We start from the raw sequence: 18,732 nt of genomic DNA, 5'->3' as shown, positions 1-18,732 counted from the left end.
CGAACAATGAATCATGGAACACTTCATCTAGAACTAATGATGTAATGTATGGGGATTAACATAAGAATAAAAAGAAAAAAAAAAAAAAAGCTCTTTCCAGAGAATATATTCTTTAAGAGGGTAACCTGTTCTTTTTTATTTTTTAAAATTTTTTAAAGATTTTATTTATTTGACAGAGAGAGAGAGGGAACACAAGCAGGGGGAGTGGGAGAGGGAGAAGCAGACCTCCCGCTGAGCGGGGAGCCCGATGCGGGGCTCGATCCCAGGACCCTGGGATCCTGACCTGAGCCGAAGGCAGACGCTTAACGTCTGAGCCACCCAGGCGCCCCGTAACCTATTCTTTTTAACAAGATTTTATTTACTTATTATTTGAGAGAGAGAGAGAGATTGAGAGAACGAGTGGGGGAGGGGCAGAGGGAGAAGCAGACTCCCCGCTGAGCAGGGAGCCTGATGAGACACTGGAGACTCGATCCCAGGATCCCGGGATCATGACCTGAGCCGAAGGCAGACGCTTCACCGACCGAGCCACCCAGGCGTCCGAGGATAGTCTATTCTAAGTTTAGCATAATGACCAATGAAACAAGGCAACTGCATTTCCAAATACCTGAAAAGCTCATCCTCGTTTCCATTTACGCTGTGTATGCAGGATCTGGAGGAGACAGTGAATTCTTTGAGGTTTAACCAGAACAAACACTCTATGGTCAATTGACAATCCTTCTTCAGGAATCTGACTTGGAATGGATTTTTAAAATTTCCCCTCGTATTTCATTAAGTCCAATAAAGATACATAAATTTAGAATCAAAGAATTTTAAAATAGACAGGAACCTTGCTGGGTTCAAATCCAGACTCTTCGGCCTGAAGTTAGGTATCCTGTACTTTGCCATACTGGCCCACCACAGTAATGAAGTTTACAGTGTGTACGTGTACTAAGCAAATTCTATGGCATGATTTTTTTATTCACTTAACAAATATTTAACACCTCTTATGTGCTGGGCCCCATTCTCAGTGTTGGTGATAATTAGGGAGTAGTGGACAAAAATCCCTGACTTCAGTGGAGCGGACATTCCAGAGAAAATAGATAAATAATAAACAGCAAACAAAATACATACATACATGATATAGCTCATCAGCTCATCAGAGGGCTGTAGGTGTCATGGGGGGGGGAAGAGGGGGTCAGGGGGCTTGGAGTATGAGGTAGGGGGTACAATTTTTAACAGGGTCATTGCAAAGGCATCATTGGATCAAAGTCTTGAAGGAAGTGAGGGACCAAGCTCCACAGATATCTGGGGAGAGAGCATTCAGACAGGAACAGCCAGTGCAAAGGCCCTGAGGTGGAATGGGGCTGGCTGGGAGTAAGTGGAGGGAAGGGCACTGGAAAATGAGACCCTGGAGGTATTGGGGATGGTCAGATGGTGCAGGGCCTCCCAGGCCACTGTGAGGACTCTGGCTTCTACTCCAAGTGAGTCAATAATTTATATGTAACAATTATAAACTGTCCCATGAATTTGCGCAGCCTGTTACCCATGTATTGTATGTAAGACTGTTGACTTAAACTTCAGTGTACTGAAGAATCAAACATGCTGCAAGCTACCGTTTCTAACGGAGGAGTGAGTTGCGGAAAATAAAACCAGCGGTCTAGAGGAAATTTCTAGGCTACACAGAAGAAAGTTGGAGACAATGTGCTAGGCTCTATTATATTGCCCTTACTGTGAGTCTGTGGCCTCTAGGGTTCCTACCTTGATTTCAGGAGGCGCTGAGTTCTGTTCTAGCTCTACGAAGGCACCTCTCACTCCCTGGGGACTAAGTGGATGATGGATTCACTCACATCCGGTCAACCAGAGACATATGGGTGGGGAGGAAGGATACCAAGATCAGCAGTCAGCAAAGTTGTCCTACTCATTCTTTCATTCATTACTTGTAACATTCCTTGAAAAGGGCCACATGATACAGCATAGATGCCCTATCCAACAGGGGCTAAATTCCTGATTTTAGTAAACGACTGTATTAGCTTTCTACTGTTGCCAGGACAAATTATAAAAAATTTAGCAGCTTTAGGGCGCCTGGGTGGCTCAGTTGGTTAGGCGACTGCTTTCGGCTCAGGTCATGATCCTGGAGTCCCTGGATCGAGTCCCGCATCGGGCTCCCTGCTCGGCGGGGGGTCTGCTTCTCCCTCTGATCCTCCCCCCTCTCATGTGCTCTCTCTCTCATTCTCTCTCTCAAATAAATAAATAAAATCTTTAAAAAAAAATTTAGCAGCTTTAAACAATAGGTATTTATTGGCTCGCAGTTCTGGGGGTCAGAGGTCTGGGTTGGGTTCTCTGCTTTGGGGTTCAGAAGGCTGAAATCAAAGTGTCAGTGGTCGGCTGTCACTGGGAGGCACCGGGAAGAATCTGCTCCCAAGCTCAAGCAGGGTGTTGGCAGAGCACAGGTCCTTGTGGCTCAAGACTGAAGTCCCCATCTGCTTGCTGGCGATCAGGCAGCAGTTGGCGTCCACCCGCTTAGCTCCTAGAAGTCTGTCTTCAGTCCTTGCACGTGGACCCTGCATTTCAGAGCCAGTGATGGGGCACTGACTCCTTCCCACGGCTGGGGTCCCTCTGTCGTCCCCTCTGCCACATCTCCTCCTCCTGCTGGAGAAAAGCCCTCTGCTTGTGAGGGGTCAGGCGGTTCAACTAGGCCCACCCCCATAGTCCGGGAAAGTCCATCACCTGTCACCATGAGGGGCAATGGCCACACTGCACGAGTATGTATGTGACAGGGACAACAGTGACAAAGTGTGTGTTAGGACCCACACTTCATTCTCTCCCTGGCTGGGGAAGAAAGCTCCGGTGACAATTCAACATCATCCAGTTGCTGCGCGCGCTATGTGTTCGGGAATAACAGAGGCCGGGGAGGAGGAGACGCCCTCCAGGGCGGGCACGCACTGCAGAGAGCGCTTAGCCAGCCCCCTCCCGTGCCTGAGAGAGCAGAGCTGGCCCACCTGCAGCACCCAGCAGGAGGGGGACCCGGAGGCTCTGGGACCTGCAGGGCGTGAGACGTGGAGCATGGGAAACTACACAAAGAGGATTTTAAGTGATGCTGTGGTCATCCTTTAATGTTCTTTGGGATGCCTTGATCAGGACTGACCGTGGGCCTGCCCGTGTCCGGGGCACCGCGCACGCTGCACGATCGGATGCCATACTCAGGCTCCAGGGGCACTCGTGGCTGACATCAGCAGGTTTCCAGGGAGAAAGTGCGTTCCAGAAGAGCCTCCTCAGGGCCATTCGGTGCCCTGGGTCTGTGCGCATCACCGCCCCACGCAGCCCGAAGTGGGGTTCCTCCAGCGCCACGCGCATCCCCGGAGCTCGTCCTGGAGGAGAGCCCCTCCGCGGTGCGTGTGTCCAAAGCTGTACCCAGCCCTTTCCACAGCCTGGCGGAAATGCTCACTAAATGTTCACGATCTTTAAAAACAAATGAGTGTGGAAAAACAAAAACAAAGCAAATCAAGAAGGGACAAAAGGCACATCTGGTTGACCAACTCCGCCGGCCCCCAGGCCCCTGCCCCGCCCGGCCCTCAGGCCCCCGCAGGCCCCCTGCCCTGCCGACCCCCGCAGGCTCCCCGCCCGGCCCGCAGGCTCCCGCCCGGCCCCCGCGGCCCCAGCGCTTCCTCACTCAGGCCCGGACCTCCCCTCAGGCCCCGCCCCCTCCCCCGCCGAGCCCCGTCTGTTCCCCACCCCGCAGGCCCCGCCTTCCCTCCAGGCCCCGCCCCTCGCGGCCCGGCCCCGCCCCTCCGGCCGCGGCCCGACCGCGAGAGCGCCCGCAGGCTGCGGGGGCCGGGGCGCGGCGCGGCCGGGCATGCGCAGAGCGTGCAGGCGCGGTTGCCGTGGCAGCGCCGGCGGGTGGGGAGGGCGGGGGGAGGGCGCGGCGCGGAGCCGGCGACTGGCGGGCTGAGGCGGCGCTGCCCCTGAGGGTCCGCGGCGGCCGGAGGCGGCGTCGGGCAGGCCTGAGCGGCGGGGCGCGGCGCCCGGGCCCCTGGGATGCGGGACCGGCTGCCGGACCTGAGGGCGGTGAGCGGCGGGCAGGCGGCGGATAGCGGTTCGGGCCGGGCGCGGGGGCGCGGGGGCGCGGGGGCCTCCGGGGCGGGCGGGTCTGGTCGGGAGGGGCGGCGGGGGTCGCTGTCTCCGCCGGGTCCTGGACGCTCCCGCAGCTGAGAGGCCGGAGCGCTCATTCCCTCGCTGACGGATGGGGAAACTGAGTCTCCGAGAGCGCGGTGTGCCGGGCCTCGAAGCCCCTCTTCGGGGCCGCTCGCTGCTGGCGCAGGCTGAAGCGCTCCGTGGCATCGCCCCGCTCGATCCTCGGCGCAGCGCTGCGGACACCCAGGACTCAGCGAGCTGCGCTGTGGTCGGTGCCCCCGTGGGTGGGGTGAGCGCCCGAGAGCAGCGGCCCGTGCCCGTGCCCACTGTCCGACCGCGCCCGCGGGAGGCTCACGATGCACCGGCCTGTGGGCGCCTGGTGGCCCGGGACGCCGGGGCGGAGGGCAGGGGCGGCTGCGGAGCCGTGGGCGCGTTTCCCCCGCGAGAACCGGGACCGCGTGCGGGCCCTCACTCGGCAGCCCGCGCTCCCAGCCCGGGCAGCGTGGAGCCGGCGGCCGGGGGCCTCAGCCCGTGACCCTTCACTGAGCGAGAGGGGAGCTCCCTCCGAACGGGGCGAGCTCTGATGCGCTGTGCGCGTGTTCAGGACGGCAGCGCGGGGACCGAGGCGGCGGCAGTGGGCTAGACTGGGTGTTTATAGAATGAGGGAGCGTTGAGACATTTTAGGCCCACAGTTACTTGTGACCTTTTTCTTTAAGAAGGCAGGTAATTGGTGCTGAGTGCTTCTGTCCTGTAACCCGCGGCGCAGGGAGAGCCTCCGCCCTGTGCAGGCAGGCCGCCTCAGAGCATCCGTTGCAGGTGGTGGTGGCTTAACTTCCCTCCCTTGCTTCCAGAGTGCACCTGGTTATAGGCCATGCTTAGGGAAGTAGAGGGAACAGTCCCTTTAATCATTACTGATGTTCTGTGCATCCGATGAGGCAGCCTGCTTCCGACGGCGAAGGATGACTCTCCCTTGGGATCATAGCAGTTATGCTTTACAAACCCATTCCAAGAGCCTTTCTCCACAGTGATTTTTTTCTTTCCTTTTCGTTAATGGCCAAATATTCTGATCTCTGCAGTTGAGTATCATGTTAAACGTAGCAAATCTCACCCCATAGAATGTCTTTCTGTGCCACGAGGAGCTCAAATATTTGTTGGGCGAAGAAATGCTGAATGCATCTGAACAGGAGAACTGTAACTTAGCAAACAAAAGACCTCCGAATAGATGTAATATTGGGGAATAGTAAGAGATCTGTCAGTGGACTATATAAGCAGCTTTTCTTGGCTTGATTAGCAAAAAATAAATCGGGCAGTTATTTACTACTGTTGAAGCTTATGTATACTCCAGCTCTCTCTGCTGCAGCATGAAGGACACGTGACCTGTCTTGATCTAGAATTTCAGAGCTAGAAGTGGCCTTCGCAAGTCCAGTACCATCCTGCTCTAGATAAAGACACTGAGCAATTGTAGAGCAGACTGCTGGAAGTTTCTACTGGTGGGGCTGTCTAATCTTGGGCAAATTATTTTTAAAACTCTCAAAACCTTAATTTTCCTATACATAAATTGGGGATAATAATATCTGTCTTGCTTACTCATAGAAGGAATTGTGAAACATGAAATTATCTCCTGTGTGTGACACTCTGGGAGGAGGTGGGAGAAAATGCCATGTAATTATAAGTGCTATTAATATTTATTAGCTTTTAAATGCTTGCAGGAAGTTATAAAAAGCAGTCTTCTATCTAGTGTAAAATATTAATTTAAAATTGAATTTGACATATTTAAAGCTTAATAACTTAATATTTAAAAGCTCATCTGAAAATTATTCGATATAAAAGTCAAACTTTTATTTTTCCTTAAGGAAATGTATCCTTTCCAAGTAGTTCTTGGAGTAGTTGAATATATCTATTCATGACCATGTTTCTAAGCTGGTGTTTTTTTTCCTAGGTGAATTCTAATTTGGTAGTTAACATGCCTCATCAACAACGTCCAGCCTGGCAAAACAGTTGTTTTTGGAGACCTCCAAAAAGTTTCCTTTATTAGCTGTTAGTGCTTTCTCCTGAGAAGAAGATTATCACTGATAGGGTACCCCTTGGAAAAGACCTAAATATTAGTGTGTACAATTTGTCAGATTCAGATTTAGCTGCTTCTAACCAATGATTCTCTCTTTTTAAAAAAGATTTTATTTATTTATTTGACAGAGAGAGACAGCAAGAGAGGGAACACAAGCAGGGGGAGTGGGAGGGGGAGAAGCAGACTTCCTGCTGAGCAGGGAGCCCGACGCGGGGCTCGATCCCAGGACCCTGGGATCATGACCTGAGCCGAAGGCAGACGCTCAACGACTGAGCCACCCAGGCGTCCCACCAGTGATTCTCTTTTTGAGCAGCCAATTTATTTGGGTGCAGAAAGTTTAAGTGACTTGTTCAAGATCTCCTAGACACTGAACCCAGAAAGATGTTTCTGATTTACAGGAAGTAGAAGAACCACCTGTCCAACAGACACATGATGCCAGGTCTCTAGGAGGTGGTGTGCGGGATGCAGAGAAACACAGATCTGACGTGGGTGCACGTGTGGAGGCAAATGGCCAGGGCGGGAAGGAGGGAGGGAAGGTGGAAAACGTCTTAGGACGAAAGTAAATACAAGATGAATACCTATTCTACGAGAGACAGGGACTCCAGATGTGTTATGATTGCCTTTTTTTTTTTTTTTTAAAGATTTTATTTATTTATTTGAGAGAGAGAATGAGACAGAGAGCATGAGAGAGGGGAGGGTCAGAGGGAGAAGCAGACTCCCTGCCGAGCAGGGAGCCCGATGCGGGACTCGATCCAGGGACTCCAGGATCATGACCTGAGCCGAAGGCAGCCGCTTAACTGACTGAGCCACCCAGGCGCCCCAATGATTGCCTTTTTAAAAAAAGTTTGTGTATGCAAATGGACGTATTTATTATGGTTAAGAGTAGAGAAACTACGATTTCAACTGTGGGTATTGTTTACAGGATAATAAACAAATACACGGTCCTTCCGTGCCTTCATTAGTAGACCTAAGGGAAATGAGAAAATTAGTATTTTTAATCCCTGGATTCAAGATGATGAATTGCAAATGCAGTTTTTTAAAGGGTAGGAAAAATTGTCCAGATATTTTAAAAGTTATTTTTTGACAGCTAAGCCTTATAAAGATTCAGATTCCCATTTATAAAATAAAACATTTTTTTCTAAATACTTCACTGAAACTTAAAATGTAAGAATTATATAGTATATTTATAATTTCCTATATGCGTATGTTTATAACTTAAAATTTTATGGTTTATTTAGTCCCGCCAACTTTTTATATTTCGTTTGTCATTGTAGAAACAGTTCCCCCAGTTGGAATCTATGGGTTCTCTTTCTTAACTATCATAAATATCTTCATATGTATCCATGGTGTGTCTCTTTTTAAGACAACAAAACTTTGACATTTCCACAGATTAATTCTTGTTTTTAACCTCAAGTCTGTTGTGAATTTAAGGAATAGAGACCCTATGAGAACCAGTTCATGAAAAGCCAATTCATAAAAGGGTTTCCTCTTTGGTGCACACCTTTCCCGGGCCGCCTTGGTCCTGTCATCGGGGGCTGTCTGCTGTTTCCGAGGCGGCCTCCCTCTTCGGCGCCTTTGTGTGTCCTGCTCCCCGCGGCCCGCTTCCCTGCCTGCCTCGTGCCCTTGTGGTCTCGGTGCATGCAGGCATCACCCCTGGGGAAGTCTTCCTGCCCTGCTCTCCTCTTAGGTCCCCAGAGATGGCCGTCTTCCTGTCTCTGAGCACCGACGCCATCCTGTTTTCTTCCAGACTCTTCACCCTTTCCAGGGCCGACTTGTGCGGCCAGTTGTGCTCAGAACCTGCCAGGTGTTGACTGAATTGGTGTGTTTCTGTTTCAAGATCCCACGGTGAGGAAAATGGAGATGACAGTGGAATGTGTTGTCCTCAAGGTTCTTTGGGTCACAAGGGACAGAAACCCCTTAGCTGCAACAGAGAAGGGAGGAGATTTATTTTTAATTTTTTTTTTTTTTTAGATTTTATTTATTTGAGAGAGAGAGACAGAGATAGTGAGAGAGAGAACACAAGTGGGGAGGAGAGGGAGAAGCAGGCTCCCCACAGAGCAGGAAGCCCGATGCGGGACTCGATCCCAGGACCCTGGGATCATGACCTGAGCTGAAGGCAGACGCTTAACCGACTGAGCCACCCAGGCGCCTGGGAGGAGATTTATTCAAAGTTAGACCGGTGCCTCAGAATTGGAGGGCAGAATGTGCCGCCTGATCTGCTGCGGAGTGGAACCAGGGACCAGCGAGTAATGCCTCCGCCCAGCTCACACCTGCTTTGTCTCAGCCCTGTGTGCATCTCTGCTTCTTGTCCTCTGTCCTCTCCACCCTCTCCTCGGTCTCCTCCCCCTTCTCTTCAGCTCCGTCACAGCCCTGATGCATGAGCTGTGAGAAGGCAGGTGGTGTGCTTGTTGCCGCGACACTTGTGGGGGGCAGGCAGGAATGAGCTAAGTACATTCCTGCTCTGCGGGAAATAAAGCAAGGTGGTACGTGGCTGTGGGTGGGCTACTTGGGGCCTGAAGGAGAAGGAGAAGCCAGCCGGGGGCAGGTCAGGGCAGCTGTGCCCCAGCAGAAGGCAGCAAGCCCTGGGGCTCCTAGGTGGGGACAAGCTGGTGTGAAGGACAGAAGGAGGACTAGTTTGTCAGTGAGCGAAAGGGAGAAAGAAGGAGAAACCTTTAAACACATCACGGGGAGAAAGAGTCAAATTGCAGAAGTATCTGTGCAGTATGATTCTGTTGATGTAAAGTCTAAGTACCTGTAAAAGGTATTTGTGTGATATTAACAGTGGAGACAAGTGTTCAGTGAAAATACAAAAATGTGAAACGTGAAGTTGGGGCGTAAAGCATAACAATATAAAAATAGGAAGAAGGCGTGTTACGTATAAACACCAGGAGACAGCTATGTAGAGGAGACAACCTATATTCAGTTACAGGCACTTTTTACTTAAGTGATTTAAGTTAATGTTTTCTAGCAGCAAAGGTACAACAGCTGTGTATATATATTTAAAAAAAAATGTAATTTATGTGCCCACAGTTACTATCTGTGCAAGGCCCTCGTGTCTCTGCACGTGGAGGAAGAAGCCAGTGTTTTATCCAAGTTTGGATTCTACTAACTTGTGATAATTCAGCTTCTGTTGAAATCTAAACAGTGAGCATTCCAGGGACGAATTATTCGTGTCTGTGAATCAGTCCCCAAGCATGGACGCTGCTCAATGTATGCTCCTAACAACAGTGGTCACACACGGAGAATTTCATTTTTTATATGCTACTTTGAAGGAGGCCTCTTTTAAAATTTAACAGAAACGGAATGTTGATGTTTGAATGTTTATCTTGCACTTTGACACTTTGGAAATCAAACACGTCACATTGGAGAGTGTTCCCACTGCTTTTAGAAAATGCTTTGCCATGAGTCGTTTTGTTATTCACAGTAAAGCCACGGTCAGGCCTCGGTCAGGGCTCGGTCAGGGCTCGGACTCCACTGTCCCAGCGGGAGGGACTGAAGGAGGTGCTCCCGCGAGTAGCAGTGTTCTGTCTGCCATCTCTCGGTTTCCCTTTCTGAGGAATGGAGAACCTAAGACAGTGATGGAGCCTATCTCCAGTTACCTGATAATTTTGAGAATTCCCGTTAGAAATAAGAAGTAGAGGTAGAGGTTGTAAAATAAGGATAAAGACAGGAGACAGTAGAGAAAATGCATTCCGAGTCCTCTGGCTCTTTGCTGGCTGCGGGCAGAGGGCAGTCTGTCGCCTGCAGGGCTGGCTGGAGATGAGCGCCACGCGGGTCAGAGGGCGGAGGCCGCATCGGGCTTCCTCGGTCTGGTGTGCTGGTGGCCACCACACGTGGGGTATGGTCAGTGAAAGTGTGGCAGTGACATGATGTGCCCCCCTGGGGGCGCGAGGTCGGGGACCGTCGTCCTGAGCACCGCGGTGGGCCGTGGGGTGTCCCCTGAAGTGGCAGCCGGAGTTGTCTGCTGCATGGGGCCGCGAGCGGGCATCTCCTGTGTGGGATTTGCCTGGGGTGACCTAGTGCGGTGGGGGTGGGGGCGCAGGTGAAGCAGGACCAGCTGCGGGGAGATGGTGGTTGAACCACGCGATGGACGCATCCAGGGCTCATTGTAGTAGTCCTGCTTGTGTGGCTTTGCGGTGTTCCACAGAAAGCGAACCAAAGCTGCCGTGTGTGAGCCTACAGTTACTTTCAGAACAGTGCGACGTGAGTGGCCCTGTGAGAGTCCGGTGGGGCAGGTGCTCCGGGCCGCAGGGAGAACCGCCGCACTAACTCCTAAATCAAGTTCACATCTGTTCACGGGAATCCGGCCACGTAGGTGATGCTGTTTCATTCTGTTGTTCTGACTCGAGCTGGACATGACATAACCGTTTCCTTCTGAGACGCCACGGCGGAGAAAGGAAGACGAATACCCACCGGGAAGTAGAGTGATACAGGGCCCAGTTAGGATGAGTGGGGTATGTCATACACTCTAGAAGGCGAAGGGTGAGGCTGCCGCTGGGAGTCGGGACGAGGGCCTGGTAGCTGGGCTCTGTCTGCAGTGGAGGACCTGTGGGGAAGCTCCTTCCTCTGAGGCGTGGATGGTGAGTATTTAAGAGCAAGGGCGTTTGGAGTCAAATCGACAAGGGCAGCCCCTCTGTCCTCAGCGCCTCGGCCTCTTCCTGGCAACATGGGGATAGTAGACTTAATGGGACCATTGGCTGAGTGTTGGAGCTGGAGGTGAAGGGCAGCTCTTTGTGGTCAGAGTCAGCGTGGGGGAATTGTTGATGGTGAGCTTCGTAAAGTCCAGCAGACCTGGATTCACGTCCTGGCCCGGCACCACTGTGCTCTGAGCACTTGAGCATGTCCCTTCACCATGTGGTTTGTGTTCCAGTGCGTGACGTGGCCATGCGGACGGGGCCGGGGGTGGTGGTTGGTGAGGGTGCTTCCTGCAGTCCTGGCTCTCCATAGCCGTCAGCAGCACTCTGTTCCCTCGAGTGTCGTGGCTTACCTTGGTGTCCGTTTCTGCAGCTTGCTTGCCGATGGCCGGTTTAAATGCGGCTTTGCTCACGACTGAGACTAGAATGATTTGATGAAAGCCCTTGTCAGTTGACACAGCCCTGTGACAGAGAGACCCCTTTGGTCACACAGGTGGACGGAAGTGCTTACAGCCCGCCTCTGAAGGAGGTGGGGCCAGGGGAGCCCATGTTTCGCAGACCGGAGGCAGAAACTTGGAGGTTCAGGCGCTGCCAGGAAGCAGACTGGAACCCACATCTGGACGACACTGTTTTCCTGCTGACAGTAATGGGAAAACCGTCTTGATCAGCGAGGGAGGCCAGTGCAGGGCAGGCAGCCCTGACTTGCTGCGTCAGTGTCCTCGGGCTGTCGGAACAAAGTAGCACAGACCGGGGGCTAACACATGGCAGGGGGTTCTCCCAGCTCTGGAGGCCAGAGGTCTGAGAGGGAGGCGTGGCAGGCCCGTGCTCCCTCGGCACCGGTGGGGGGCTCCTTCCTTGCCCTTGCAGCTTCCGGTGGGGCTGGCCGTCCTTGGGGGCATCCTCGTGGCCCTCTTCCCCTGGGTGGCTGTCTTCTCTTACGAGGACAGGGGTCATGTTGCGTGAAGGACCCACCCTGCTCCAGCATGACCTCATCGTAACCCGCACAAACCCTTGTTCCCACCGTGGTTCACATGCTGAGGCCTGGGGTTAGGCCCTCCACGTCTGCTTTCTAGGGACACAGTTCAACTCATAATACTTGTCCTGTTAACACAGACAAACCAAACGTTGTCAGTAGCACGCATTCCAGGTGCCTTTCTCAACAACTGGTGTTATGTGAGAGCAAGGTGGTGGCTCAGTGTAACTCAGGACACTACCGGGAAGCCCCCACCCTGGGGAGTCGGCAAAGGGAATAAATAGGGTTAACGGAGTGTGTGGCCACGCCTGAGGAGCCAGCGGGCCCCTCCCCAGCCCAGCGAGCCAGCGTGCGCGCCAGCAAGAGGGAGAGTGCAGGCCCACGCTGTGGGGTGCTCCTGCCTCCCCTTGCCGACTGCCCCACTGGTCCGCCCTGCTCGTCTCTGCGTGCACCGTGTCACCCTGCGACCCTGCGATTAGGGCTTCCTCACGTTCTACAAACCACTCCTCTAAGTGAGCTCTTCTCTCTATCTCAGAGAAACCTCTCTTTTCCCTTTGCCTCCGCTAACTGACGTGGCTTCTTTTGGCCCAGAAGAGGCCCCAGGCTGAGAGGTGACATCTAGAGATCTCCTCAGCGTGGTGAGACATTACTATTGACTCTTAGGCCGAATCTTGCTTTCACGAGGGCCCTGGACGGTGCAGAGGGAAGTCTTCCTATGCTTTCCTAAACATTTACTAACTTTGCAGATTTTTCTTAGCTAAATTTTAGTAGAATTTTGTCTCCCAAGTTATTCGTAGGCTGTAGATCAGTAAAGCTACAGTCCAGACTTGGAATGGGTGAAGACTTCCATTGTGCTAAGGTTCTGAGAATTCCTGAAACCCACGGCCACCTCAGCTTGCACAGGGTTGGCAGTGAGCGGGCTCATCCAGCGTGTCCTCACGGAGGTGGTTCAGAGCCGTTCCCTCCGCGGTCTTTCTGGCAGGTTTCCTTTCCTTTTCTCTTAGTCCCGCCCTCCCCACTAGGGGATGCTGCATACAGGCCTTTGACACGCGCGCTGAGCTCAGGGAGCAGCCCCCCCGGGCTGGGCGGGCGGGGCTCTGTGCTGAGCCCAGCGGATGCCGTCTTCCCAGGGCCGGCTTCCACCCATACAGAGTCTGCCTCCCTGGAATGTGGCTCTTTACGCGGGGTCGCGGGACCAGCAGCCGCACCAGACTGTGTTAGAATGTCCTAGTGTTCAGAATGCCCCACCCTGACCTGCTGAGTCAGAGACCCAGCCTTCCCATGATTCTCATGCAACTCAAGTCTGAGAACTGCCCTAGAATATTCTTTGATGGGATTTAAATGTTCAGAGCCTGACTGCTGGTGTAGCGTCACTGGCTCTTTCCGTGGTCAGGACAGTTGCTTTCCTTCTTCCTACTGACTGTTGCCTTATTAAAGTGCTTGTTGATTATTTTTGGGGCCCCTGGGAGTTACTCACTTAGGGAAAAATGAGGAGCACCAGCTACTACATGTGCAAGTTCCTTGAAAATTGTGTGTTTAGCAAAGTTAGCCAGTGGTGTCAGTGTTTTTTAATCTTTATAGAAAATATGCAGTATGAGGGTTTCACTTCTTGAGGATAAACTTGCTGTGTCCTGTTGACCTTCACGGTCACAAAGTTCTGGGAAGTCCCGCCATTGTTTCCAGGAGGTGGCCGTGCTGCCCCCAGGGCTGTCCGCTGCTTCCGTCCTGCCCCACCTGCGCCCGGGGTCCTCAGTGGGCAGGGCTGGTCCTCGCCGACAACGCGGGCTTGTCACAGCCCTGTGCTCTAGCCCCTTGCTTCTCTCTTTCACCGTTTGTACCTGTGTGAACATTTCTAAAATCTGAATTTTCCTTTTTATATTTTCCATTTTAGTGTAGAAAAAATGATGATGGGGACACAAGTGTTGTTGTTGAGAAGGACCATTTCATGGATGATTTCTTCCATCAGGTAAGAGCCATTCGATGAAGCCCAGCAGACTTTCTTCTTTAAACACAGTGTAACTGTGTGTGTGTTATATTTGGAAAATACTAAAAGTAGTATTTTAAAAAGTTGTTTTTGATGACATAAGTTCTCTAGAATTTTTCGTGCCCTGAACATATCTGGTAGTATTGAGCCATTCTTCATGGAAATAGGCTTGGGGAGGGGTTGGTGGGAGTGGTGGTTTGGATCCCTGAACCCCTGTCCTCCCCAAGGAGGAGCCTTACGCTCCCGGCTTGGGTGGGGCTTGGCGAGGCACTCCTGTCGGTGATGCAGAGCTGGGGCCGGGTGATAGCGCCGAGGAGGAGGGCTGCCTCTGGGGGACCGGCCAGCCCTGTGGTGGGTCTGGGTCTCACAGGTCCTTGCCCAGGACCGGTGGCGTTCTCCAGACTGAGGGCCGCCTGGTCCTTTGGAGAGTGGCGCAGATCTGGTTCTTGGTTTCTGGGGGCCACGCGCCGACCCGTGTTGGCCGTGGAGCCCTGGAGGCACGAGGATGGTGCCCGTGCTTGGGGGCGGGGGGGTGCTGGGGCAGCAGAGTCCAACTGAAGTTCAGGTTTTCGCTTGTTAAATAGTTGTTTCCTTTCACAGTTAAGCTTTGTGGAATGACTTCTTAGACAAATAGACAATGATGTTGTTAATACAAACTTGTTTTTAGAGTATGGCATTCAGATCTTAAATATCACTTAGAACATCATAAAAGATAGGATTTTGCACCTGGCCAGTGCCCTACCGGGTGGCCAGGGAACGTCCCCTTTGTGAAGATGATTTGTAAGGGACAGAAAGAGACCCTGCGCCGTGTCCCTCCTAGCTATCGGTGGGAGTGGGCACCACGCTGATCGCGGGCTGCTGGGAGCGTGACAGCCCCCTTTCCTTTCTGGGCCACACTGGGGCCACTGCCAGAGAGACTGCAGAACTCTGCGGGGGGCCAAACCGTGTCTTTTCTACTTGGTGACCGTTGTGTACCACGGAGTTTACTGCAGAAACAGCACTTTCAGGATGGCTGGTGGAGTCGCCGGCCTGTGCACGGAACCCAGAGTATCCTGCGTGTGTTTATGCCTTCATGATGAACTAGCAAACATTTAAAAGAATCAGCTTTTATTTTGTGCATTGTTTTTACATGGTTAGTAATAATATTAAAGTCCTACAGAAATTGCGTGTGGATGGAAATCACCTCCAGGCCCAGCAACACGGCCATTCGCCCTTCTAGGAAGCCAGAATTCTGTGTTACCCTCTCCTTAACACTTGGTTTTCCAAATGTGCCTTGGAGCTGAGACCGGGGGCCTCTGGGCGGCCAAGACCCCTTCAAGGAGTCCATGTGGTCAGGACCATTTTCATAGTGATATGAAGTTGTCTTTTCCTCCATTCTCTCACGAATATGTGTGTGGACTTAGTCTCTCCTTGCTACTGTCACAAAGAAGCACAACCCGAGTGGCTTCCCCTGATGGGCATTCACCATCGTGCGGTTCCAGCCAGACCTGAAATGAGCCTGCTGGCGGGGCTGGCTCCTTTCGGAGGCTCCAGGGAAGAAGACTCCGGCGCGTTGGCTCTGTAAGTGCATCGCTCCAGCCTCTGCCGATGTTACCACGCGCCCATCTTCTACATTTAATCCTCTCGCCTCCTTTTTATAAGGACTCTTGTGGTTGCTTTGGGGCAACTCAGACAATCCAGGATAATTTCCCATCTTTAGACTCCTAACCCCATCTGCAAAGTCCCTTTCGGCCCTGTAAGGGAACACTCGCAGGTTTGGGATGTGGACTTCTACCACAACATGGAATGATCTTATAATTACTATTTTAAAATGAATCAGTAAACATTTAAGCTATTTTTCCAGTGTGGTAATTATGGATACGTGGATCCATTTGGACAAATCTCGCTGGTGAGTAACTTACATTTTGAAACAAGTGTTGAGTAGTTTAGATTATGAAAGATAGAAACAATGACTCTGGCGGCCTGGCCCCATCGGCCACAGACGCCTCCCCACATGGAGCGTTACTGCTGGGGTAGCCTCGTCTACCTCGACCGCGCGGAGCGCTGGGTGCGTGGCCGTGTGCTTCCAGTGGACGTCATCTGTGCTGACACTTGGGTCTCGATTGTAAAGGTTTTTACAACCTGATAGGTTTTGTTGGTGAATGTTGATTGATATCACCTTAGTCATGGGGGTATGGATCTTAACACGGTACATTTTTTTTATCTTTCAATTAAATAATTATCAGTGTGAGAATGGAAAAAGGCTGTTATTTCTTCATGTGGTAATTATTCATTTATCCTTCCCTTTTTAGGTAATGGAAAGTGGTAGCAAATCTGAATTTGCCACAACAGTGAGGCTGTTTGTATCTGTCCTAGGTTGAGGAGATCAGGAACAGTACAGCTAAAATAGCTCAGTATGTTGAAGAAGTAAAGAAAAACCACAGCATCATTCTTTCTGCACCAAACCCAGAAGGAAGTAAGTCATTGGCTTTAAAAACTGTGCTGCCCTCTCTCTCCTGCTGCCTGGGAAACAGGCCTCAGCCCTGACTGCACACAGTCGCGTGGGGAGCTTGTCCTAACCCCGGAGGCAGGCAGGCCGCCCCTCTGTTCGGATGCACTTTCTCTTCTTCTGCCACTCTCCCTGCTCACGCTCTCTCTCTAAAATAGAATAAATCTTTAAACAAAATAAATGAAAGTTAATAAGAGACTGAGTTGGAAAACAGCATTTTTAGGGCAGGTAAGATGAATCTGGATAAACCAGAGATTGCGAATTGGAATCCATACATCATTTTGGGGAAGAATTGGTGTCTTTAAAATATTGCATTTTTTAATCCATGAAAAGGGTCTGTCCCTCTACAATTTTCATTTTCTTTTTTTTTTTTTTTAAAGATTTTATTAATTTATTTGACAGAGAGAGACACAGTGAGAGCAGGATCACAAGCAGGGGGAGAGGGAGAGGGAGAAACAGGCTTCCCGCGGAGCAGGGAGCCCGATGCGGGGCTCGATCCCAGGACCCTGGGATCATGACCTGAGCCGAAGGCAGACGCTTAACGACTGAACCACCCAGGCGCCCCCAGTTTTCATTTTCTTTAACCTCTCGGTCATGCTCCACAGGGTTTGCTGTAGGGACCTCACACATCCTGCACTGTGTTTCTTAAAAGGTGGTGGAGGTCTTGATGTTAATGTAAATAGTGTCTGCTATAAGCTGTATTTTCTGTTTGTTTCTATGTCTAGAAGTACAGTGGGTTTTTATACGTTGACCTTGTATCCCTGTTATCTTGCCTAATTACTTATTAATGCTGTTAATTTCTGTGTAGATTCTGTTGGATTGTCTCTGTACCTAGGAATGTCATCTGTGAATAATGACACTTTTCCCTTTGCTCTGTGCTTTCTATTTTTAGTGGACTTATTTCAGTGACCTCTGATACGGGGTTAAGCGGAAGTGGTGATGGGGACACTTATTCTCAACTTCAGAGGAAAGCTGAAGCAACTTTTTGTTAGAGGATTATTTGGTATAGCCTTACATTGAAGAAATAAAGATACTACATTGGAAAAGAACATGTTCTTAATTTTAAGATTTTGAATGTCTTGTAAAATAATGCTTTGACCCCCAGTAGATGCCTTATCTTATGGTTTAGAAAAACGTTTCCCAAAATGTGTTCTGGAGCACGAATGTCGTCTGCTAGCCTATGAAACAGGAGGTGTGTCACCTAGTGCGTTTGGGAGCCTTCTTATACCATATTCCCTCTTGGGAAGTTACAGTGTCCTCAGTAATAAAGGCCCTGAGCAGTCCAGCTTAAATAAAGAAACCTGTTTAACTTAGTGTAGTGTTTCACACATTTATTTGCCCACAGAACTTTTTATGTAACACCTATTAACATCTTAATTCTTGGGAAAATTGAATTTGAATAAATACTAGCATGTTTTTTTCTTTTGAATAATTTACCTCCAAAGAATTATGCAGATAACACTCCTGTTTGAATACATGCAGAACTCTTAATGCTTCACAGTAGTCCCTTCAGGGCTCTAAATAGACCAATTGCTCTGGTCTTCTGTCTGTTTCATGACAGAGCGTGAACCAAAACGGGGGGGAGGCAGTGTCCAAGTGCTCACTTAATTGACCTTTGAAAACAGAAGTAGTTTCTCTCCTGCAGAACTGGGCCCGGGGGGGGCGGGGTTGGGGCGATGCAGAAGGCAGCGGGCTGCCGGCCCCTGGGAGGGCCAGGGGTGCCTCTCGGCGCTGTCCCTCCCGGCTCCTGGGTGGGCTACACGGGTGGACGGGGGCTGCCCAGCCCTGCCAGCCTCAGGGCCGTGCGGTGCCTGAGCATAGTGGCCACCAGGTGGTGCCCTGTTCCCGGGCTGGTTCCTGCTGCGTCAAGGTCCTGGTGCCGTTAGACGTTGTCTTCAGAGTTTTAGTGTAACGTTTTCGAATCGCTGGGAAGGTTGCGGTGATGGTACAGTGGGACTCACCAGTGGTCCACGTTCGCCACGCTGATCTGTGTGTGCGCAGACACACTGTGCGGGCTCTCGTGTGGGCTGCGTGTGTTCCGCATGGGCTGTTATTTGTGCCGACTCCTTTCAGAGTGACCTCTCCGAGATTAATCTCCGAAGAAGGACACTCCTGCACGCCGGCGCTGGTCCTCTGACCGGGGAAGGTAACGCTGATAAAGTGCTGTTGCCGGACGTGCGGCCCTGTTCTCGTCTGAAGCCCCGTCCCGTGAAGCCCTCCGTAGCTTACCTCTGTTTCCCTCCTTCCGGGGTCCGGGCCAGACGCACGTGCGCGGAAAGCTGGGGGGCCGATGCCTTCACAGCTGTAGCGTCTCGTGCTGCGTTGGGCCTTTCGTTGTGGGGGGAGCGTCCCTCCTGCCCCCACTGACGGTCGTTTGTGTCCTCGTGGCCACTTTGCCTGCGTGAACAGAGCTCCCCCGTTTGCCTTGATTCATGGGTGTGGGAGAGGTTTCCCCACTGCTTCCTGTTGATCTTCCAT

The 18,732-nt window shown here is 51.5% G+C and overlaps 1 protein-coding gene and 2 long non-coding RNA genes across 9 annotated transcripts in view; 2 read left to right on the top strand and 1 right to left on the bottom strand.

Moving 5' to 3' along the window:
* Positions 1-2,258: 2,258 nt before the first annotated feature.
* LOC115943363 (uncharacterized) lies at positions 2,259-3,600 on the bottom strand. The gene is made up of 2 exons (XR_004077943.2): positions 3,125-3,600; positions 2,259-2,628 (listed from the first exon to the last, which is right to left on the bottom strand). It is a non-coding gene; the product is annotated as an uncharacterized LOC115943363 (long non-coding RNA).
* Positions 3,601-3,893: 293 nt separating this feature from the next.
* STX2 (syntaxin 2) overlaps positions 3,894-18,732 on the top strand; it is a 31,239-nt gene continuing 16,400 nt past the window's right edge. For 3 of the 7 annotated variants that reach the window (XM_081802430.1, XM_081802434.1, XM_081802431.1), the window contains exons 1-3: positions 3,894-4,044; positions 13,674-13,748; positions 16,122-16,221. In XM_081802430.1, coding sequence (XP_081658556.1) covers positions 4,015-4,044; positions 13,674-13,748; positions 16,122-16,221 — 205 coding nt within the window. In that variant the 5' untranslated portion in view covers positions 3,894-4,014. The other 4 variants (XM_031035839.2, XM_081802432.1, XM_081802433.1 and 1 more) reach the window with 4 other exon arrangements.
* Positions 7,006-9,317, top strand: LOC145716879 (uncharacterized). The gene is made up of 2 exons (XR_014139837.1): positions 7,006-8,020; positions 9,206-9,317. It is a non-coding gene; the product is annotated as an uncharacterized LOC145716879 (long non-coding RNA).

This window comes from Leptonychotes weddellii, chromosome 13, assembly GCF_054177405.1.
Source record: "Leptonychotes weddellii isolate Sample4059 chromosome 13, ASM5417740v2, whole genome shotgun sequence".
NCBI classification, from domain to species: domain Eukaryota; kingdom Metazoa; phylum Chordata; class Mammalia; order Carnivora; family Phocidae; genus Leptonychotes; species Leptonychotes weddellii.
The sequence above is the reverse complement of the archived record's forward strand: the minus strand, read 5'-3'. Positions and strand labels throughout refer to the sequence as shown.